Consider the following 24218-nt stretch of genomic DNA (forward strand, 5'->3'; position numbering starts at 1 on the left):
GCTGTACGGATCCATGAGTTTTCATAAACTGCATGTACCTGTGTGACCAGCCCCCAGAAGCCCCCCACTCCACGCCATGGCCCCTCCCGGACACTACTCCACCTCCCGACTGTAATCATCATCCTGTCTTTAGCATCATAGACGGGTGTTATCGGAAATGTTTAGGGCCTTGATTCCAGGTTCTCAAATTCAAATGCCTCCAGGGGTCCCTCAGCTGGTATCCCTAACGATGGAAGGGCCCTGTGGGACTATGGCCTCTCCTGCCCCCGTACGGGGACATCTGCCAGTGGTTGCCATGCAAAACCGCAGGCCCAGTGTTGGCAGGTAATTTGATCTTGCAGGAGAAGCTGGAAGTCTAGATTTTTACACGAAATCTCATGATTACTGAATGTTAGCAACTCATGAAAATTTAACACCCTGTGGAGGCCAATTCCAATCAGGCCAAACAAAACATACTTGTGGGCCAAACGTGGCCTTGCAGACTGCCGGTAGGGGGCACTTCAAGGGACCCCCCCCCCAGGCCCGTGAGGGAGACAGTTGTCCACAGACATCACAGCTCAGAGGAGGGGTGACAAAGGGCTGGATGGTAGGGGCCAGGGGCAGACAAGGCTCTGCCGTGCTTGGAGCGATGTTTAAACAGCACTTTGAAGGCCACACAGGATAAGTGCAGCAAGGGCGTCCAGGCTGAGGGTGGAAGGAAGGCAGAGGCCTGGAGCCTGTCCCAGCCCAGGGACATCAGGAAGAGGGAAGTGATGTGGTGTGGCGGTGGTGTGGGAGGGGCAGGCAGAGGGGCTGAGATGTGGGCAGAGCCAGCTGCACAGGACCTGGAGAGGCAAACTGGGGCATCTAGACTTTGGGGAGTGCTTGGAGGAGGTTACGTGGAGGCACTGGGCTCATCTCCCAGGCAGCAAGTGCAGGGGAGGAGAGCTGGTGGGGGGGAGCTGGGGAACAGCGGAGAGACGGGAGGCCTTGGTCTATGGCAGTGGCTGAAGAGGAGGGGGAGGGGTTTGGGCCCACATGTCTGGCCTCCTAAACAAACCCCACCCCCACCAACCCCAGACAAAGACCCTCCTTGACCAAACCTTAGTCAGGCTCCTCTGAGCCCTCTTCTCAACTAGGCCCTGACCTTGGATTCTGTCCTTGGCCTGCGTACTTCATTTTTAGCAAGAATCCTATTGGTTCAGTTTAACAAGAATCCCTCATTTTCAAAACCCAGTCAAACCTCTCATTCCCAACTCTGGATATCTTATCCTCCCGGGCCACCTTCAGCAAGAATTCTGTCAAGTCACTTTAGCCAGAATCTTCCCAGCCCTGGTGTTTCCTCTTAGTAACTGTCCATCCACTGACCCCCTCCCTGCTCCCTCCTCTTGTCCGGCTTGTTTTCAGAGTTGAGGATGATCTCTCGCTCCTGGGGCAAAACTTCTGCACTGGTCCCTGAGTAAAGGCTGCCTTCCTGTCTTAACAAGGGTCAGGAATAATTTTTCTTTAACACCTGTCCACACCCAAGGTAATTCCAACTGAATCACTCTTTGAGGATAAAAATACCCATCCTATCTAGGGGACCTGCTAATGAGTTTGGATTCATTTCAGAAAGGGTGTGTAGACACAAGAAGTGGCTCCCTCTGGTGGCACATCTCTGACCCCTTGCCCTTAGCTCCAGCTTGAGTACAAAGCCCAGGGCAAAATCAGTCAGAACTTCAGATCTTCTGGGCCATCTTCAGCCCCACCCTCCACTGGCTCCTCTTGAGGCTGTCAAACACCTCAAAGTCATCTTTCACGTCCCACAGCCGATCCTTGGACAAATGCTGCTGGATCTGCTTTTAAAATCAACGCAGATGCAGCCTGGTCTGCACCAGCCTGGTCTGAGCATTACGTGCCCGACTTCACTCACTAGCCCCTAGCTGGTCTCTGGGTTTCCTCTGTTCTTAACCCAGCATCTGGAATGGTCCTGGTATACTCGAAGTCAGATGTGTCTCTCCTCTGCTCAGAACATCCCCAGGTTCCCATCCTACTCAGAGTAAATGCCAGGGTCCTTATAACAGACTCCAACCCTGTGATCTGTCCCCTCCCCCCATCACCTCTCTGCTCTCCCCCTGCCCACTCAGCTCTGGCCACACTGCTCTCAGTTCCCCCTACCTCAGGGCCTTTGCACTGGCTGCTCCCTCTTCTTGGAACCTTCTTTCCTGGGATATCTCCATGGTTTGCTCCCACCCTCCTTCAAGCCTCTGCTCCAGTGTCACCTTCCCAGTGACCAGAAGCCCTCATTTAAAAATCACAATATGCTACCCTCACTTCTATCTCTCTCCCTGCTTTATTTTTCTCCCTGGATCTTAACACCTGCCAACTCTACAATGTACTTATTAATGCTGTTCATGCTCTTTTCTCCCTGGTGACGAGCATCCAGTAGGCGCTCAGCGAGTAGAAGAGTGTCTTAGATGGAAATTCCAAACTCCTCTGTGCTTTCTCTTGGTATTTCTTAAGAGAGCGTGGTCTCTGAGACATAAGTCACTTGGGCTCTCTGCATCTGGATGCCCAGGACAAGGTTCCCAACCTGTAGGTCTCTGAGTCCTGCCCACATGTACACAAACCACTGTCTGAAGCCCCCACCCAAGGGATTGGTTTTCAAATGTGTACAGATACTCCTCTGATGAATATTGCATGCCTGTTTAGAAGTGTTACTGAATTCCTTGTAGCTGTTTGCCATGATTTATTTTCTCTGTCAACCAATATCCTCAGTGCCACCATTACTGCATGGAGGTCCTCCTTCTCTAAATAGTTGGGAATGCCTTGCCTACGACCAGAAAAGGGATCTAATAAACAAGTCTGGAGACCCCTGGCCATCCTTCTTACGGGTTCCTGCCAGGAATTCCTGCCCACAACTACTCTCACCTACCCCCGGGCAGAGTAGCAGCAGCTGCCAGTGAGCACAGGCTTACCCACCAGAGTAAGGCAATTCATAATCCGTTAACCTTGAATTCTGCAAGCCCTGCCACTCCAAGAACTGGGGGTCGTTGGAACAGTTCTCAGCTTGGGCAGAATTCAAATGAACTCTTGCAATCAACGTGCAATTAATTGTTGCACATCCTGGGCATCCGGGCATCCTGTGCTGTGCAGTGTGACAGGGGTTCAGGGAACATGGTCATCTAAGAGTAGAGGCAGAGGTGACAATGGAGGGCTCACAGTTGGGCAATCCCACCTTGCACAAGAGATCCTGAAATGCTTTGTGTGAATTTGGTCCACTGACCTTGGTTCAGATGTTAATAATAATGGCCAGCACGTATTTTGCACCTACTATGTGCCAAGTGCTTTTCGTTGGTGTGATCTCATGACAATAGCCCCAAATTCCTCCCCTTTTTATAGATATGGAATTGAAGCTTAGAGAGGTTTAGTAACTTGTTCAAAGCCCACAACTGCCCAAGCCCCAGGGTGGCCTGACCCCAGAGTCAGTATTCTTGACCATTTTGCCCCCACCCCAACCTTGAAGATTCTGGGTTGGCAGCCTCTGCGGCGCACCCTTGCCTGGTAACTGCAACATGGGACCTCCTTGGGCCATGATGCTCAGGTCTCAGGTGGGTGGGGATGGCCTGCGTGGGGAAGCCCCATGTGTCATACCCAACACTTGGCATCCTGTGTGGGCCACTTCTTTGCCACCCTTCTGGCTGTTCCATGCCATGATAAGGAGCCCTGGTGATTGCAGCTTCATCCAGGAGCCTGTCCTGTTGGCTTATGCTGCCCGAATCCCCCTGGGAGACCCCCCAGGGGAAGCACAAGCCCGGCATTTATGATGAGGCATCTCTCCTGATGAGTCCCACAGCTCCAGGATCAGTATGAGGCATCCCTTCCAGCGGGTCTTGCTGCTTCTTAGTTGTGGGAAGCCCAGCAAACTCAACTCTGCAGCTCAGATTCTTTGGGGCTCCTTCCTGGGGAAGTCCTGCTGGTGCTTGTCCCTCGTGGGGCGCCCCAGCAGGCTCTGCCTTCCTCTCCCGAGGGCAGGGCTTCTCTAGTTCCCGCGTGAAATGCCCCTTCCCGGCTTATCTTGTTGCTCCACGTCCCTCGTGGGAAGCCTCTTTTTCCGAGAGCGCCTTTCTGGCACCTTCCTTGCTTCTCAGACTCCCCACGCGGGTGCGGGTCTCTTTGAGGGGCGTCTTTTCCCTCCCGGGCCCCTGCCCGCGCCCGGTGTGCGGCGCCCCCTCTCACCGTGAGGGCGGGCGCCAGAACAGTGTCGCCGGCCGCCTGCAGGTGTCTCCCCACGGAGGGGAGCGCGTCCCTGCGCCGTGGCCGCTGCCAGGCGCCAGCGACTCCTCGCCGAGGTGCATTCGCGCTCCGGGCTCCGGGCGCGCCGGAGCCGCTCCGCCACCGCCCGCCCCCTGCGCCCCCCGCGCGCCGCGCCCCCACCCCGGGGGGCGGGTCATGGGCCCGCGCCGCGTGCGCCGCCGCCCATCGCAGGCGCCCGAGCCCCGGGGCGCGGCGGGCAGCGGCCGCTGACGCGGGGCGCCGGCTGCCAACTTCGCGCGCGGAGCTCCCCGGCGGCGCGGTCCCGGCGGCGCGGCGGCATGAAGACGAGCCGCCGCGGCCGAGCGCTCCTGGCCGTGGCCCTGAACCTGCTGGCGCTGCTCTTCGCCACCACCGCCTTCCTCACCACATACTGGTGCCAGGGCACGCAGAGGGTGCCCAAGCCCGGCTGCGGCCAGGGCGGGCGCGCCAACTGCCCCAACTCGGGCGCCAACGCCACGGCTAACGGCACCGCCGCCCCCGCCGCCGCCGCCGCCGCCGCCGCCGCGGGGAACGGCCCCCCCTGGCGGCGCGCTCTACAGCTGGGAGACAGGAGACGACCGCTTCCTCTTCAGGAATTTCCACACCGGCATCTGGTACTCGTGCGAGGAGGAGCTCGGCGGGCTTGGTGAGTGAGCGGCGGCGCCCGCGGGCTCGGCTCCCAGCTTCCCCGGGCTGCGCGGCCCCGGCGCCCGAGCCCCAAACCCGCGCTCCCTCTTCACGCCCGGGCTGGGGGCCCGCGCCGCCGCCAGGACGCCGTGCCCCGCGCTCCGCAGGCTCGGCCGGACGTTCAGGGGGCGGGGAGCACCGTGGGCAGGTCCGGGGTTGGGGTGGGGGGGCGATCGGACGCCGAGCGTTTGGGACGCTCCGCCGTTTCAAGGTTCCGGCAGAGCTCCTGCCCCTTCGGAGCGCCGGACGCCTTTGGGGACGTCGCCTCCCAGAGACGCGTCTCCCGGCACCCTCCCCGGCTGCGGGTCGGAGGGGCGCGCGTTCCTTTCCGCGCCAGAACTCATCTCCATGCTCGCCCCTTCCCCCTCTTCCTTTCGCGGGGCACTGGATACTCCCATCCACCCTGTCCCGCCCGGGGTGCTGGTGGTGCAGGGACTGTTGCTATCAGCCGCCTCTCCCACCGCAGATCCCAGGAGCCGAGATGGTCATTCTGCCAACCCCATTCCCAACCCGCCCTAAACCGCTCACAGACCGGACTTGGGGAGCGCAGGAGTGGGGAGTGGGGACAGTCTGGTGGGTTCCCAGCAGGGAGCCCTTCCTGTCCTGGCCCCCGCCTGGAGAGGATGCTGCAGGGTCGGGGAGAGGAGGCAAGCTGGAAAGCGGGACAGCTCGGAGAGGCTTCGATCAGAAATGGGCAGGGGCGGGGGCGGCGGTGAGGGGTGACTTTTCAGAAGGCAGATCAAACTGCTTCCTTTACCTCGCACCCTTTCCTGTGCCCGCTGGAGGCAGCCAGGGCCGGAGAGAGTGTTTCCCCGGCAGACAGTGAAGCTGCTGGCAGGACTCAGGGGATGACGATTGTGCCAGATGCTGGGGGTGCTGGTCTACCTACCCACCCAGTGCCTCCTAGATGATGTTGCTCCAAGTCCAGGTGTGGGGACTCTCTTGAGTGAATTGACCTCTTTCCCCAAGGTTAAACCTCCTCCGTGCGTGCAGAGCTCTTTCATGTCAACGTGGTGTGTGTGTGTACTCACATGTAGGCAGGAGTGGGTGACAACCGTTAGTTTGCCCTGAATAAGCCATTGGCCTAACTGGTTTAAAGGACAGACAGAAGAAAGTGTGAAATAAGCCCAGGGAGGCTGCTGCCTCTGCCTGGAATGCCTTTCCCCCCATGTTCCCTGGCTGGTCCTCAGCTCCCATGGGACTTCCTGACCCGTCTTCCCAGGCAGGGTCCTCTGGAGAGAAGACCTCCCTATCGCCCTTCGGAAGTAGGGTCTCTGCACCTTTATATGTCATCACTGCCTTTATCTCCCTCATCGCACTTGGCACAACCTGAAATTTTCTGGGGGCATGCCATTGGTCACCAGCTTCTTGTCCTCTGTCCCCACAGGATGTCACTCCATGCGGGCAGGGCCCAAGCTGTCTTGTTCATTGCTGTCTCCAGCCTGTGGTTAGTGTGTAGTGCACAGAAGGTCTTTAGTACCTATTTGCAGGATAAATGCTAGGTGAGGTCTTGGGACCATGAACTAGAGGCTTCCCGGGGTGCTGCCTGCTCTGTCTTGCCTCTGAGGCTGCCCCACCGAACTTTTCTGGGACCACCTGCTTGATGCTGGCTGTTTGCCAAAGAAGCTTGGAGTAGGAGCCCACCCCTGACCAGCTGGTTCACCCTATCCAACTCACTTCCGGTGTGCTCTCAGGACTTGAGTTTTTACTCTGGGATGTAATAATAATTATAAAATTTACCTCAGAAGGCATCTTGGCTAAAATGCCCTGCTTTCCAGGAGAACCTTAACCTCTCCCATCTCAAAATGCCTTGTTGTGGGGAATGTTTGCACCTTTTGGGGTAGGGGTCCCTGTACAGCACCTCTAAGTTTCTCCTTTGTATGAAAATGCAGACCACTTGCCCCTTCCTTTACATTCACACTTACATCCAACTCTGTGTCTCTGGCAGTGGAGTTGTCCTGTCTCTGCCCCAAGGAGGGTCCAGCCCTTGATGGCCAGCTGAGCCTTTCAAGTGTTTGAAGTCTCTCCTGGCCTCTTCCTGAAGCTCACACCCCCTGACCCTGGTCATTATTTCCCTGTAGCTCATCTGTGTAGCTCATCCAGGGCATGACCCAGGATGTTTAAACCTGAGCGTTAAAAAAAATTATGAATTGAAAAACATTTAAAAACAATATTAGCCTTTATTTTTTTTTTTGAGTCTTGAATGTGCCTCAGGCATTGTTGAAACGTCTCACCTGCCAGACCTTGTTGAATCTTTGCCAAGACCCTGGCAGTAGGCACTTCTATGGTACCCATTTTTCAGATGAGGAATTAGACATTCAGAGAGGTTTCTATTTGGCCTAACTGCTGATGAGGGGGCCTGAATTGTCATCTTGGGGCAGAAAGGAATCAAGGCGAAATGATCAGGGAAGAAAATAGTGCAGTTGGAGATCGTAGAAGGGAGTGATTTGGGGGGTTCAGCATAAGACCCTCACCCCCAGTCCTTTGTTAGTAAAAACGTGGATAGTTAGTTTGTTGGGTAAATAAGACAAAGCCACAGTTTTCTCTTTTCTCTTGAGCACTGTTGGCTGGAGGTCGTTCCTCCTAGAAAATCATAATTTTCCTCCCTGGGAGCTTGAAAAATAGTTATCAGCCTGTCAGTGCTGGTGAGAAATTTGGGAGGTCTGAGCCAGCTTGGATGGTTCCCCTGGCTGATGCTACGATGCCCAGATCCTGCCCCTCCACTGTCGTGGTACTGAAAGGGTGCCAGGAGGTACCTGGCCTCAAACTTTTGTTGCTATGACAACCTTTCTTCTGGGTTCTGCGACCATTTTAAAATTTATTTTCTACTTGAAGAGGAAAAAACACCTTAACAACGCCCCCCCACCCACAACAAAATCCTGTCCTCCTCTTTCCACATCCCTGAGAACACCGAGGACTAACTTCCTTCCCTCCCACCTGTGAGACTACAGGGACGGCTTTCTTCCTTTCTCTGCATTTTATGTTCACTCCAATGAAAACACCAACCACAAAATCCTAACCTCTCCATGAGAAGCAGCTGCTAAATGTTCCTTCCTCTCAAACGCCTGTTCGGTAATTTCTTTCTGCGCTCAGAAAAACCTCTCCCCACTCTGGGCAGCCACAGGGAAATCAAATAAGCCCTTTTTCCCACACTAAAAATCTACAGCGTTCACAGAGAAAACTGCAGCCTGTCCTAAGCAGACACAATTTCCCCAGACCCGGCACAAAGAAACCTCTTTTTCTTCCTCCAAGAAGGAGCACCAACCTCCTTCAACAAACAGAAAGGGAAGCGTGGCCTCGACACAGAATTACCCCAAGCCCTTCACGCAAATTGAATTTCTCTTCTGAATTAGATGCTCCTAAGGGTCGAGTGGGTGCAGACGCAAGCATTGGGGTGGGAGGGGCAGCGGAGTAAAGGCCTGGAGGAGGCATGAGTGAAGGTCCGGAGGTGGGCGAGATGGGGTGGCAGGCAGGTGGCCGTGCTAACTGGGCACGGGTGATATTGGACTGCATCTCAGGCAGTGTGTGTTTGAGCCTCAGGAAATGGGTGACTGATGGATGGATGGAGTGGCCTGGTCTGGGGGAGCTTGCGAGGGTGGCTGGAGGGAAGTGGGGTTGGGGTGGCCAGAGAGAAGGGAGAGACCAGTCATGGGGAGGAGAAGCTGGACATTTGATGTTCCAACTCCAGAGCCACTCTCTCCCCTGTGATGGGTGGGAAGATGCCCACTCCCTTTTGTGAAGGATGGCTGCTTCTCAAGTGTAAGGCTACATGCTACCTCTTTTTAGCAGTGTGGTTTGGGCAAGAGCTTCAGTTTGCTGCCCTGTAGAATGGGATTATGGGGATCAGAGCAACGAGCACCTGTTCAAGGTGCAAGGATTCAGTGAAATAGTGCAGAGAAAGTGCCAGGCATCTGCTGGGTGTGTGAGTGCCCCTGGTCACCTCTGTCCGCCGCCCACATCTCTCCTGTGGACGGCTCCTCCTCCTCGTGCCCACCATTGTCCCCCTGTCACCCTGCATCAGAGCAATTGTCAGATCCTGTCCCTGTCTGCACAGCCCCCCTCTGGCAGCACCCCCTCACTTAGAGTCAAAGCCACATCCTCCCAGAAGCTCAAGGCCCTGCCTGAAGGTGACCCTCAGCCCCTCCCAGGCTAATGGTCTCTCTGCCTCTCTGAGCTCCTCTCCTTGTCCCTCCTGGTCCCCACTGGCCCCCTGACACCAGGCACACTTGGCCTCAGGACCTTTGCACTGGCCTCTACCTGGAATGCTTTTCCCCCAGATGGCCACAAGACTACTTCCAGAAACTTCTTTAAGTCAGGTCTCTCCTAGCCCTCGATTCAGCACTGATCTCTCCATACTTGTCCTGCTTGATTTTCCTTCTAGCCCTTGTCACCATCGACTGCCCCTCCGTGTCGCTTGATTGTTTTGTGTCTGGTCCGCCAGCTCTGTGAGGGTGGGTGTTGAGTTTATCCGCATTATTCATGGCTGGCTCCCCAGTGCTCAGGACACTAGCACATAGTAGGTGTTCAGTCAACATTTGTAGGATGAACGTTGGTTGTCATGACTGTGGTTCTTTGTAGCCAGTTCTCTGCCAGGCTCTATGTCTCCTCACTCTGTGATGAGGCAGGGGGCCGACCAAGAACCCCTCCCCTTCCACTGAGGCATCAGCAACTGCCTCCCCCTCCTTAGACACACGAAGTGGTGCAGGGCGAGCTCGTTCCCCCTGAGGAAGATAAAGCCCCCTGCTGCCCCTATGCCTTTCTTGCTTTCCTTTCATTTCTAAAGAAAATCCCAGCTCTTCTGTCCATCCCTTACATTATGCTGCTCCATTTTCACAAGTATGAAGACGCAGGTCATGTCCCCATCACTTGGAGGCTCCCCATGCTGGGAATACGTTGGTGTAATGTTGGACGGGCTGGGAGCAGCCGATAGGTAGAGTTGGACTTGGAAGGGCATGACTCTCAGCCCTCATTAGGGGTTACTTCCTTTCATCCCCATAACATCCCTGTGAGGTAGGTGCCATGGTTACACCCATTTTCCAGATGAGGCAACGGAGGCATAGAGAGGTGACATGACTTGTTCAGGGTCACGTGGCTTCTGAGTGGCAGACCTGCGATTCACGAAGGCTCCAGGGCCTGACGCTTGCTTGCTGTGCTGGGCTGCACCCTGTCCCCTGACCCAGTTCATTCAGGCTCCCCGGGCTCCTCCAACAGGCCTGGGGAAGGGCACTGCACCAGGTGTCGTGAGCCCCGGGTTCGAGTCCAGGTTCCAGTGCCAACTTGCTAAGTTACGTCACACTCCCTCTCTCTCTGGCCTTTTCTTTCCTCATGGGTAAAATGAGGGTTTGGTTTTGTTTTTTGTCTGGATGATAGAGGTGGTAGAACATCCCATGACCACAGGCCTTAGGGTCAGCAGTCTAGGCTCCAGCCCCCCAACTGCCACTCTCCTGCTATGTGGCCTCTGGTGGGGGCTTGCTCTCTCTGAGCCTCAGTTTTCTTGGCTGGGACAAGAGGATGAAGACATCTGCCTCACGATAGTGTCGTTGGAGTTGAAGCAGATAACGTGGGTGTGTGGCTCGTACACAGCAAGCACTCAGTAATGGAGCTGACGGTGATCTGACCTTGTGTCTGAGGCTGCAGACCCATGGGCCCATAGGGCACATCCCACTGTCCATCTGTTTTGTTTGGCCCTGAAAGGTTTACAGCATCTTTGAATAAGTGGCCAATATTTGCAGATTGAAACATTGCACAGAAACATCTGGATTTATAGCTTTTCTCAAACCTGACTGATCCATCCCCTTCCAGGAGTCCACCGTCCACCTCCACCCATCCACCTCCTCACTACTGAGATGACCCACTGCCTTCCAGGTGCTCGGGCCCCAAGTCTTGGGGTCCTCCTCGGTGCCTCTTGTTCTCCCATCCCACTTCTCATCCATGGGCGAATCCTGCCAGCTCTACATTCAGAATCCAGTCCCAGAATCCAACCATGTCCTCCCAGCTTTGCCCTGGCCGGGACTCTGGCACCTCTCCTGTGGACTAGGGCAGTAGCCCCTCGCTAGACTGCCTGCTCCTGCCCTTGGCTCCCACCGTCTGTTCTCTACCCTACAGCCAGAGGAACCCTGTTACATCTAAGTCAGATCACTCCCCTTCTCTGCTCAGGGCCCTCCTGTGTATTTCATCTCACTCAGTCACAGCCAAACATCTTCCAAGCCTGTGGGTCCTTTGAAATTTGTCCCCATTGCCTCTCTGACCATCTCTCCCTGTAGTTGTTCTGACCCAGCTGTACCAGCCTTCTTGCTGGTCCTTGAGCAGGCCAAATGCCTCAAGGCGTTTGCACTTGCTGTTCTTTCTATCTGGGAACTCTTCTCCCAGATGTATTCCAGGCCCCCTCCCTTTTCAGGCAGGTCTCTGCTCAAGCCTCTTCTCAGTGAGGTCTTCCCAGACCACTGTCTATGTCGGTGACCTCACCACCTCCAAGCTCTGTCCCCTCCCACCTTTTCCCCCCATCACTCTAATCACTGTCTTATCCACTACATAGCACACTCATTTGTCTTTTTTACTATCTCTCTCCCCTGCCTGGATGCTAGCTCCACAGGGGCAGGAATTGATCCATTTCATGTAATGCCATATCCTGGAACCTAGATGAGCTGGCACTTACTAAGAGTTTGGTAAATATGTGTTAAATGCATTTGAGTTTCTAGAAACTTCTCAAGACATGTGTGCAGCAGGAGTCCCTGGCTCTGTGCCCATTGTTCCCGTGGACTTGTCAGATGTTCTTTCTTCCCTCTTCTCTCCCCTGTTCTGCTCTGGAGAAGAGGTGTTCAGTGGGATGCTATGAGGAGCTGAGGGGGTTCACGGTGGTCACTCTCCCTGTTTAAATCCTGGGGTAGCAGACTCAGAACCCTCTTGTGGGGACACCATGACCTTAGGCCTCCGTGCTGCCTATGGGACCGTCCGTGGTGGTTAAGCTCTTTTGGTCCCAAGAAACAGAAGCAGATCCAAGCCCACTTAAGGATAAAGGGGAGTTTTTCAGAAAGATGCTGTTGCCTGCAGAATCCAGGCAAAGGTGGAATCATCAGGCCTCAGAGGTCAGAGTCAGAGCCACCTGGGCTTCTGGAGGCCAGAGCTGATGGATTCTCCCTCGGTTCTAGAGCCACCAACTAAAATCCTACAGTGGACAGACTGGAAACTTACGAGAGTGACATACAGGGGGTGAAGGGACTGTGGGGAGCGGAGAGCATCTGCTTGGTCTAAAGGGGTGGCTGCTTGCTGTTCAGCTCCAGATGACCTTTGTCATTGGTGGTGGTGGGGCCCACGTGGGGCCCAGTTGTCCATTTTGTCAATACTCCAGGTTCTTTTAATAATGCTTTTGATTTATTAAAAGTGTTTTTACATTTGCCGCAACCTGTCCCTTCCTAGTCTTTCCCATCTCAGTTAACAGAATCACCATCCACCCAGGCAAGAACCTTCATTATTTATTTTTTTTAATTGAAATATAGTCAGTTTACAGTGTGTCAATTTCTGGTGTACAGCATAATATACTCCAGGTTTTTATATGAAACCTCTTGATGGTTGAAATTTGGCAACTAATTCAATTAAAAATAAGAAACCCGCTCTTCGGGCCAAAAGCTAACACTTAGGAGGGACGGGCAGACCTTAGCCTGCCAATTTGCAGCTTCTTGGCCAGACTTGTGCTGCTCACATGGGTGGAGTCCTAACCCCGTTTCCACGGCTATTGGTTCACGGTCTTGAGAGAGAATCTGATTGGATGGCGTGGTGCCTGTGGCCATGGCTGGTCCAGTCTGCTCTGTTCCAGGAGTGGGGGTGTAGGATTACACAACCCCATCCTGTGGCTAGAGGGGAGCAGAGCTTCAAGCCAGGGGAATGGATGGGGGCTCCAGCAGACATCCCAAATGAGTCGGCCCTGTTATCTAGGACTCACTGCAAATGAGACAAACTTACCTGATGTGGGCTTAAATAGAAAAAAGGAATTTATGGTCATTCTTGGTAGAAAGTCCCCCAAGAAAAGTGTGGGGTTGTGGCGTGGCTGGATCACTGTGTTGTTGGAAATTTCTCTTTCCAGCCCTCGTTGCTGCCTTCCTCTGGGTTAACTTCAGTTCTCTAGTGGACTCTCCCCCTCTGGCGGTCCCTGAAAGCTTTGAACTTACCTCCTGTCCTTCCAGTACCTTCAGGGGAAAAAGAGATCCTCCTCCCCAAGGTTCCAAACAAAAGTCCCAGGGCTGGGTCTTATTGGACCAACCTGGGCTCTGTCCCCACCCCTAAACTGATGGGTGTGTCCAGAGGGGTAGATTGTGTTGATTGGCTACAGGAGATGAGGACAGGCCTCCCCCTCCCTCACAGACCTGAGAGTGGAAGAGGGGTCTATCAGTCAGCTCTTGCCACAGTGTTGCTGTGTAACAGCAAAACCTCAGGGGTTGACAACTGTAATGTCTACCCAGCTCATGAGTCTGTGGGTCAGTGTTTAGGTGGGGACTAAATGTTAGGTAACCCATATGTGTGGTGGTTGCTGGCTGTCAGCTGGAGTGATGGAGGCAGCTGGGCCATATGCCTCTTATTCTCCAGCAGGCTGGCCTGGGCATGTTCTCATGTGGTGTCAGGGGTGTGAGAGCCAGAGCAAGCCAAATTGTGCAGGTGCTTTTCAAGCCTCTGCTTCTGTCACCTTTGCTTACATCCCCATTGGCCAAAGCCAATCACGTAGCTGAGCCCGGAGTCACGGTCCGGGAGTACCACAGAGTTATCGTGGCCAAGGGCGTGGATACCAGAGGGGTGGAGAATTGGGGCCATTAAAGCAATCACTGTATCACAGTGATTCCTCCAAATTGGGGACTGGTCCCAGTAAGAGGTGCAGTAGGTACTGGTCAGGTAAGAACAACAGATGCCCCCTACTTACACAGCAGGGATGCATCTGGGAACTGAAGGAGTTTGTGGCCATGCCCTCCATCCCTGGCCTGATTCCTTTTAGCCAAGACACTGCAGCTGTGCTTGAGTCAGAGGTTCTTAACTGTGTGGTGCTACGGGGCGCCCTGATGCTGGGATGAAACCCTGGGCCTCCATCTGGAGAAATGCATCTCCTGAAACTCACAATTCGGCCTACGATCCTGAGGCCCACACTGAGGACCACAGCATCCATCTGATGTTTCAGATTCAGCTGATGTTTTCCAAACTTGGCTATGCCCCAGAATCACCTAGAGAACTTGTTAAAAGACACATTCCCATGGTCTTGCCCTGGGACCTTCCTGCTGGGTGGGTCTGGAGTGAGGCCCAGGGGTCCGTATTCCTAACCAGCTCCCCAGAGTTTCCTGAAGCCCAGCAGGCATGGGCACTGAGGTTCCCGTCCAGGCCTCTCTGCATCTGGGAAGGAGGCAGCAGCTTCTGCAGTGTGTGGGGCAGAGCTGGCCCTGGTCGCCAACCCTCCTCTGCCCCCTGCTCTCCCTGATCCTGGGACTGCCTTCCACTCCCTGCTCCATGTCAAGGGCCTCCCTGCACTTCTGGCCACAAGGAGCGCTTGTTCCCCACCTCAGGGCGTTTGCTCTTACTGGTCCCTCACCCAGGTTCCTTTCCTCTAAATGTGAGGAACTTGTCTCAGCTGTCATGTCTGCAGATCCTCCCCAATCTCCTCCCCTCACTGCTGTCTCCTGCCAAGGTTCTTTTTTCATGGCAGGCACTACTCACTGAAATGGCCTTTTTTTTTTTTTTAAATTTCCATGCATGTTTATGATTTGTACCTCTCAGTGAGCACCTCAGAGCAGGCCAGAGACCGTTCACCTTCCCAGCGTGGTGGTCCCGGCATCAGAACGTGGGATCAGTGGTCCTTAGGAAGTGGCAGAATCCCTTTGGATGAGGTGATACCCAGGATCTCAATGTCCCGGGAGGCATGTCTTTCCACGGAATGTGCACGTTACCTTGGAAATGCTCAAAACACAATTAAGCATTGAGGGCTGCCAGGAGGGCCAGGTTGTGTGTGTGTGTGTGTGTGTGTGTGTGTAGGGGATAGAAGGAGACAGGCAAGATCAGCCAGTCCAGTGCAAAGGCCAGTGGGGAGCATCCCATGGCCCCTCAAGTCCTGTTCCAGAGGGTGGAGCCCAGGGCTCCAGGACTCCCCAGGTCCTGGTCAGAGCCGAGAGGAGGCCTGGGCAGGCTCTCAGGGTCCCAGGGAAGATGTGGTCTGGATAGGGACACTGATGGGGACAGTGGTTTAGAACAGAGCAAGCAGGAGTTTTTCCTTTTCTGAGTTTTCAGAGGAAACGTGGTTCTCAGTTTCCTCATCTGACAAGTGGGGTAATAGACCTAACCTCTTGGACCCGCTCCTTCCTGTGATTCCTGCTTGCTTTATATCTACTCTAACTGGGAGGCCAGAATCGCTGTCAGAATGTGAACACGGCAGCCCTGAGCTATTTCCTCGGATTCTAGCTGGGTGGTGATGTCAGCGAGGTGTGAGAGGTGACCTGGCCTCACGTTGCCCAAGCTCAGGCTGCCTCCTCGTCGCTTTTGGGTAAGTCAGCCACAGGGTCCTCTCCCAGGGGCTGCCCCTGTCCCTGCTGGTGGAGACCAGCGGGGCTGTCTGTGTTCCAGCTTCTGAAAGCAGAGCTGGGGCCTGGGGGAGGGGCAGTGTCTGTGGGGGCCTTGTCCGAGGTCCCATCCTCCCAGGGAGTGGGTCAGAGACAGCAGAGATACAGGGACCCAGGGAGGGGCTGAGACCAGAGGAGCCAGGAAGGGAGGTCATGAAAGATGGTGACAGAGATGGAGAGAAAGGGAGACACACGTGGAGGGAAGAGAGCAGGAGCGGGAAGGGGTGGAGAGAGGCAGACACACACACACACACACACACACACACACACACACACACACACACACACACACACACACACACACACGAGCAGGCCTGAGGAGCTGGAAAGAGAGGCAAGTGAGGGGAGCCTGAAATAGCCCAGGGGAGGCGGGAAGGAGCACATATGGCCCCTTCTCACTGCTCTTTTCCAGGAAGGCTGAGTCCAGGCGAGAGGAGGCAGCTCCGCCCAGGGGTGGGCTCTTCGGGGCCTGGGCCCGGCTCTGGGGGCGGGGCTGGTGGGGAAGGCGGGGCAGCTGGGCCAGGCCCCACCCCTGCCCTCCGTGCCTCCCGGGCGCGTGGCCGTGGGCGGGCCTGGTGTTCTGGTGCTGCGGGCCTTCTGCTCATCGCAGCTGTCCAGCCCCTCTCCAGACCGTCCCAAGTCAATAATAATAACGAGAATGACTCGTGTAGAGTGTGAAGAGAATCACAAAAACATCTTCGCAAAGCTATAGTATTTTTATTGGTCATTCACAGCCCAAGTAAACTCAGTAGGTGGGAGGCAGCTTCTCCACCAGTTAACTGGAGCTGTGCCCTGGTCGCCTCCGGGACACACTTGTGGCTTCCACTCCCCTCTGTCCTTGTCTGTCTGTCCCCGCTTCTCTCCAGGCCACTGCTTTCTCTATCCGAGGGTCCAGTTCTGGAAGAAGTGCTGTGTATTCCTCCCATGCTCTTGGCTGCCCGCTTTGTCTCCTGCCACCCCTCTCTGCTGAACCCCACCTTGCGAGAAATCAGGGTGGTCCTGGAGGAGGTGGAGAGGGAAGGAGACCCTCCCCAGATACAGATGGGGAGAGGGGTGGACACAAGTCTCAGCTGATACCTCTGCTCTGAGGTCTAACCAGCATCTCAAATGAACAAGTCTCAGACCCACCACCTGCTCTTCCGCCCTCACTGGCATCACACTGCTGTGACCATCTGCAAATCTGGGAGGGTTCAAACAACCCTGGGGGCTCTGTTCCATGCTGTCCTGACTGGGGACCCAGGTAAAAGGGGCTCTGTCTCTGGGTTCCATGGCTGTAGAAGCAGGAAAGGGGGATGAGTTTCTGCCCCAAAGTGGTACATGCTGTTTGGTTTGCATTTCATCAGCTGAAGAAAATCACATGATCATAGCCAACCTCCTCGGGGGCTAGAGCGTTGCAGTCCTAACAGGTGCGTGGAAAGCGGAGGACTGGGAAGACTGCTGACAGCATGAATGGCCACCGTATCCTTAGCCTGCTCCTCTCGGCTCCGTCTCAACGAACTATAAAGGACAACACCATTTTTCTCATTTCCCAGGGAAAACCCTGGAGTCCTCTTTAACTCCTCTCTCCTCTCTCTCTCTCTCTCTCTGTCTCTCTCTCTCTGTCTCTCTCTCTCTCTCTCTCTCTCTCACACACACACACACACACACACACCCCATTCAATCCATCAGCAAATTCTGTTGCCTCCTTTTAAAAAATACATCCAGAGTCCAACCATTTCTCCCTCTCTCCCCTGCTGCCCTAGTCTGAGCTAGCTCCATCTCTTGCCTGGATGACTCTAGCATCTCTTTCCCTTGTCTTCCTGCCTCACTTGTCCCTACAGTCTGCTGAGGGACCCTACTACACATGAGACAGCATTCCTCTGCTCAAACTCTCCAGTGGCTTGCCAGCTCATCTCCCCATGGCTGCAAGACATAACTTGTCCCTACTGTCCCTCTGCCTCAGCTCCCACTACACACTTCCTTGCTTCCTCTGTTACATCCCCACTATCTGCTGGGCTTTTGCACAAACATTCCAGCATGTTCCTGCCTCAGGACTTTTGCACTTGCAGTTCCCTCAGCCTGAACACTCTTCTTCCAGATTTCCATCCCTTCACTTTAATAAAATGTCTACTTTTGTGCGAGGTCTTTCTGGTCACCCTATTTAAATTGAAAAACACCCCCCCCCGACTCCAGCCCACCCTCTTCCACCAATCAGCTTAATTTTTTTCCCATAACACTTTTCCCCCATGACCCCCATGACATGTTATCAATTGCTGGTTCTACCTCAGTGCCCTAGGGATGTGCAACCCATACTTTGAGAACCACTATCTGCATCAACTCTGTTTTGTGGACAGGGACACTAAGGTCTCTGCAGGGGAACAGACCTCTTGTAAACCACACCCCGTCACTAGCAGAACCGGTGCTGGGACCTGGACGGCTTCCCCTCAGCCCTGGCTTCTAGTTGCTGGTCCTCAATTACTCCTTGGAGAGCCACTAGAGGCTTTGACCTCTAGTTTCATGACTTTTGCTCTGTCAGAAGAACTGTTATTTAGAAAATGGCCATCCCCAGCCTCCCCAAAGCCACATTTCGTGGGACGAGTAGGAAGTTGGAAAACTTCAAATTCTCATTCTTTCATTCCTGTTCTTGAACGCCTACTATGTGCCAGGTTTTGTCTAGGCAGGAAGCAAGACATGACATCTCATGTCTTTTAATCTCATGGAGCTTACATTCTAGAGCAGGAAGAGAGACAGTAAGAGGTTGTTTATATGTTTGTGATTTAACCCACATTTACCAAGTCCCACGGAGGCCACTGTGGATTCAGTAGTGGGCAAAACAAAGACCTTGTCTTCATGGAGCTTATGTTCTGGAGGGGATGGACAGAGAGAATGGGTTTATCACTTATCATGACATATGTAGCACCTTAGGGCAGAATGACCTGGGGACTCAGGGAAACAGGTGTATCGCCTGAGGGGGTGAAGGCTAACAGGCCAGTCACTGCTTCCACATGTGTTCTTTTTTTTTTTTAAATGGAGATACTGGGTGTTGAACCCAGGACCCCGTGCATGCTAAACTCACGCTCTACCACTAAGCTATACCCACCCCTCCACGTGTTCTTTATTTTTTCTTTTTTTTGAGGGAGAGGAGGGGAAGTAATTAGTTTTATTTGTTTGTTTGTTTGTTTGTTTGTTTATTATTTATTTATTTACTTACTTATTTATTTAGAGGAGGTACCGGGGATTGCACCCAGGACCTCATGCATGCTAAGCATGTGCTCTATCACTTGAACTATACCCTACCCCACCTCCACATGTGTTCTTGATTGCATAAGCCAGTCACATCTCTGTGACTTCTCAAGCTTCTAATGGTGATAGAGTAGAATTTTGAGACCATGGTCATCTTCTTGTCTGTGAACCCTCAGCTGCCGGCCAAGTTGTTCCGACCCCTGAAGTATTTTCCAGGATAGTTATTTCCATCTTGAAATGTTTGTCCTCCTTTGTAATAAGAGGTTGTTTGGAAGGATTTCCTGGAAGCTGTCCTCTTGCCATCTTTGGTCTCCATTAATTCATTTATTCAGACACATTCATCGAGCACCTACTCTGTGCCGGGTCCCCTCCTCCATACTGGGAATACTTGGCTAACTTCATGAATGAAGTTCCTGCTCGTCAAAAAAGAAAATAAATCAGTAGCTTCATATATTACCAATCAGTGTAGATCTAAGTGCTATGAAGCAGGGTCACAAAGTAGCATGTGAGGGTGGCGTTCTTGCTAGGGTGTCAGGGAAACTTCTTTGAAGGGGTGACATTTGAACTGAGAGCTGAAGGACCAAGATGAGGTGGTCGTGCAGAGTGCTGGGGTGGGCGGAGCTTTCTAGGCAGAATAAGTTAGTTCATCCTTGGTGGTGGGTCCCTTCCCTGTTTTTCTACTCTTGAGTCAATTGTTAGTGACTTGTGTCTTCTGAGAAAATAATTTACTCATCAAGAGATTCTAACTTATTTGCATAAAATTTGGCAAAGTATTTTCTTATGATTAAAAGAAAAAGTCTCTCTTTGATTAGTTTCTTGTTTGCACTCCTAGCCCTGTGTATTTTTTTTTTTTTCTTTTTCTTTCTTTTGACTTATCTTGCTCAGATCTGCTGAGAGTGATATGGACCTGGTGAAAATTGCTCTTCAGACCCTCCAGAAAGAGCAGACTGGCTTGAAATCTTTGCCTGGGATCTGTCCTGAAGTGTCACATCCTCAGGTTGGAGGCTCTGATAACTTGTTCCAGAATCCTCCCTTGATTTTGGTTCAGGTCTTGCCAGCGAGGCTGTTTTATTGCCCTCCCCAATCTTTTTTAAAAAAAGAATCAGTACTCTTACATTTATAAATTCTGTTTGTTCAAATTTCCTAATGCATCGTTAATTTCTTTTGGATTACTTTTCTGAGGTTTGTTTTGTTAGAGTTTTCAAGGATTTGAGTTGAAAACTTTGTTTCCTATAGTAAAAAAAAAAAATAATGCATTTAATGCTATGAGTTTGCTTATGAACATCTCTTTGGTCATATCTTGTGAGTTTTAAAATGCAGTGCTTTTTTCAAAATGATTTTCTAAAAATTCTGACATTATAATTTTGTGTCTGACAGTTCTGAACTTTCAGTTTTGTTTCTTCATTAACCCAAGAATAATTTAGTGGAGCATTAAATATTTCCTGGTATTGATTTTATTGCTTAAATTTTTATCATTACTTTCCAGTTTTACTGAATGGTATAGGAGGTGTCCCTGAAATTCTGCTTCATACTTTTTTTTTGGTAACTGTTTTCTTTGAAAAAGCAGGTAATTCCCCTGTGAGTAAGGTAAAGCAGCTTTATAGAATTTAGAATTTCAAGGATGATTTTGTTATTTATTTCTTTTTGCTGTTTTGATTTGTCAGAAGCTGGATGGGGTAGGTCAGAGTCTTTCTCTTCAATAGAATTCTTTCCATTTTTACTTGTGTTTCGAATAGTTTTTGTTTTTATAAAGTTTGATTCTTTGTTATTCATCACAAAAAGATTCGTGACAGTTACGTTTTCATTGTGGAATTGTGGATTTTATCTTTTGTCAAGATAAAAAGATTGTTTTCCCCCAGTGAATGCTTTTTGCTTTGGATTCCATTTTTTTCATATTTTAATATTGTCATGCCAGCTTTCTTTTGTTTGTGTCCTCTTGATATATCTCTTTCTAGCCTTTTTATTTTAACTTTTTCATGTCTTTCTTTTAGGTGCAGCATAGTTAGAGTCTGTCTTTGGGTATAACCTGGGGAGGACGTCTTAACCAAATGACGTTTATTTCTGTAATAAATACATTTGATCTCCTGTCTCTCCTTTTGTGGAACGCTTCAATACTTTATTCTTTTTTCTTTCAACATTTCCTTTGCTTTTATCTTTTGGTACATGGATTAGGTTTTGTTTCTGTTTTCTTTACTAATGATTTAAAAAGTGTATTCACTGTTGGCAATTCTGTTTTTAAAACTTGGATTTCTGTTTCTCTAATAACTCTGAAAAACTATATCAGATAGAGTGCATCTTTCCTGGTGGAATGAGATTACTTGCTCTTGAATCCTGTTTTTCATTCATGTTTGTAATAACAATTGCAACCGGATACCTTGTTTAACCAGTTTCAGTACGAACTGCAAGTCCCTTTAGTTCATTTCCCCCTCATTTTTATTCATATCTTGATTGGCTTTGAACACTAGATACGATGGTGTGTGCTCCGGCCGCCAGCTGTGCACTGGATCCCATGGCAGATGCTGGGATGCAATGGAGATGAGGCCGTAGGAGTAGGTTCCGCCCTGGTGGAACTTCCGGTTGTGTGTATGTGTGTGAGAATCCACTGGTTTAAACCTTTCCCCTTGACATCCTGTAGGCATCCCTCCATGTTTTCTGGCATCTAGTGTTGAGGAAGAGATCCTGAAGTCAGTCTAATTTTTTTTTCCCTTTGTAGGCAACTTGTTTTGTTTTTCTTAATTCCCATGTGATTCCCCCCACCATTCATCCTCAAAATAGAATTTCATCACGGAATATATAAATCCCTTTTTTAACTGGCCAGGTACCTGTTGCGAGCAGCTTAGAAAGGCTTGATTGTGTTTTTTCAACTATTTCTCCTATTGCATTTGTCCCAGGCTCTTCTTCAGAAACAACTCTTATTTATGGGATTGTTTTCTGTTGCCTAACCTCTCTGGTTATTATTTGCTCTCGCACAATAATCTTCTTGTTCTTTTTAGCTCGTTCTTTTGGAATTTGTCCTGCATGGTGTTCTCTGAACTTCCTCGACCTGTGGTTTAGTGTCTGTTGTTAATTTGGGAAATTCTCTGTCATTGTTGTTTCGGATATTTCTTCTGTTCCTTTCTCTTTTTCTTTTCCTTCTGGTATTCCTGTTACGTGCAGGTTACACCTTTTAGAGTTGTCCCACAGGACTTGGATATTCTGTTGTTTTTCAGTCTTTTTTTTTTCTCTTTGCTTTTCAGTTTTGGAGGTTTCTATGAAGATGTCCTCTAGCTCAGAGATTCTTTCCTCAGCCATGTCCAGTCTATCAGTGAAGTCCATCAAAAAGCTGCCTTCATTTCTGTTCAAAACAATGTTTTTGATTGCTAGCATTTTTTGGGGGGGCTCTTCCTTAGAATTTCCATTTCTTTGCTTACCTTGCTCATCTATTCTTGCACACTCTCTTCTCTATCCATCAGAGCCCTTAGCATATTAATTGTAGTTATTTTCAATTCCTGGTCTGACAGTTACCATATCCCTGCCACTTCCAGGTGGTTCTGATGCTTGCTCTGTGTCTTCAAACTATGGTTTTTTTTTGTTTGTTTATTCATTTTTTTGCCTTTTAGTATGCCTTGTAATTTTTTTTCTTCATAGCAGATGTGATATGCTGGTTGAGAGGAACTGCTGTAAATAGCCTGCAGTAACGTGGTGGTTGGGTGGAGGGGCAGGGGCAGCATTCTGTGGTCCTGTGATTAGGGTTCAGTCTTCAGTGAGCGTGTGCCCCTGGGCTGTGAGTTTCCCAGGTTCTTCTCAGCACCCCATCCTGTTAGGTGGCTTAGGATGGCTGGAGTTGGTAACACCCTAGCAGGTTAGGCTCTGGTTAACTAGTTTGTCCTGAGAGCAGGCCTGTTGAGAAGAACAAGATGCTCTGATGACTTTCAGAATCCTTCCTCCTCCCCTTCCCCTCCAGAACACGAGGGGATTTTTCTCTGATACTCACTGTGAGGACCTGGTAAAAACCACAAAAGTTGGGGACCCCTGATAACTGAGTCCTCCCAAGAGTTTTCATATCTCAGACTTATCTACACCAGCGATTCATTAGTTACAATTCAGGATACCTTATCCGTGCTGGTTCCCATGGTGGTTTCTGCTCCAGTATGTTGTGTTTCTCTGAATCTGCCCAAGCCTCCAATTTTGGGGACAGCCATCTGCCCTGTGACCTCAGTTCTCTTAGGGATCTCAGAAGAGTTGTTGATTTTTCAGTTTGTTCAGCTTTTTAACTTGTTCTTAGGATGGATTGGTGACTTCAAGCATCTTACATGATGGACTGGAAATTGGAAATCCTGTCTCATTCTTTTGTGTTCCAAAATAATTTAGGACGTCTATTCTCTAGCTTTTGGTATCTCTGAATGCTCGAGAGAATGGTTTCCAGGCCCTGAATCCATCATGCTGTGCTGCTGTTAAACTGTGCTCAAGCAGCTCTGAGGGCGCCCTGGTTGAGCCTGAGTGGTCCCCTTGCTTCGTCTTCTCTGTACCCCAGCCTGATTCTGTTGGGGCCTGTAAGGATGGGTAATGTGGTGCTTCCACCAAAGCCAGAGGAAGCTCGAGGCCCTAGTTTCAGTTCCAGCTCAGAGGAGCAGAGACATAAAAGAAGATGCTCTTTGCCCCTTGAACTGTGCCTCCTTGTGTCCCTGACCCCTATCGGGCAGTGGTGTAAGTTTCTGGAGTTCAGTGTCACTAACACGCTGCAATGTCGATTCAGTTTTCTGTAGGGTTGAGTCTGCTCTTTACTGCTTTAGATGTGTATTTGGACTCTGCTTTTGCATCTTTAGTTCCTTAAAGTCCTTCCTTTCACCTAGACTGCCTCCCTGGCGGCTCTTCTCAACTAAGTCTGTTGTCTTATTCTCCAATCTGTTGAGTCTCAGTTATAGAGTTTATGTTTTCTTAGGGACACAAACACATTCATGAATTCTTTTGTGCTTCCTGTAATAAGTACATTTCAAAGGTGCACTTCTGTTCCTCTTTTTAGGTTGTAGAATTATCCCCAATGCCCTATTTGGGGTTATTTTCCTCATCTTTGGGTATGGAAAGGTGTCTCCAGGTAGAGTGTTTACTCTTAAGTAGGTTGTGTGAATTCTCTTTAAGCCATCTTACTTTTCACCTTATTGCTATTAGATTCTTCCTCGAATATCTTAAGTGGTACCAGTGGTTGGCATTTACATCACGAAACTGATTTCTGTTTTTTTTCAGGATTTATTTACATTTTGTAACTCAGCTAGCTGGAGGCAGGACCTCCCTTCCTCCCTTCTGGTGGTTTGCGCATGGAACAGAGGAATGACCTCCTTGTTCTGTGCAGTATTGTCTAGTTCCTTTCTTAACCAAAATGGCTGATGTAAAACTACAATTCCCATGGTGCACCATTCCTCCATTTCTTCTTGTCTTTGCCCAGTTTTGCTTCAGCTCCAGTTGTAATGCACTGTTGCCCATCCATTCAGA

At 51.1% G+C, this 24218-nt stretch overlaps 1 protein-coding gene across 1 annotated transcript in view; it reads left to right on the plus strand.

Moving 5' to 3' along the window:
• The first annotated feature begins 4553 nt into the window (after window positions 1-4553).
• GSG1L (GSG1 like) overlaps window positions 4554-24218 on the plus strand; it is a 185588-nt gene continuing 165923 nt past the window's right edge. The window contains 2 exon segments of the mRNA XM_032460582.1: window positions 4554-4790; window positions 4792-4900. Of these exon segments, the coding sequence (XP_032316473.1) occupies window positions 4554-4790; window positions 4792-4900 (346 nt within the window).

The sequence above is a fragment of the Camelus ferus genome, chromosome 18 (genome assembly GCF_009834535.1).
Source record: "Camelus ferus isolate YT-003-E chromosome 18, BCGSAC_Cfer_1.0, whole genome shotgun sequence".
NCBI classification, from domain to species: domain Eukaryota; kingdom Metazoa; phylum Chordata; class Mammalia; order Artiodactyla; family Camelidae; genus Camelus; species Camelus ferus.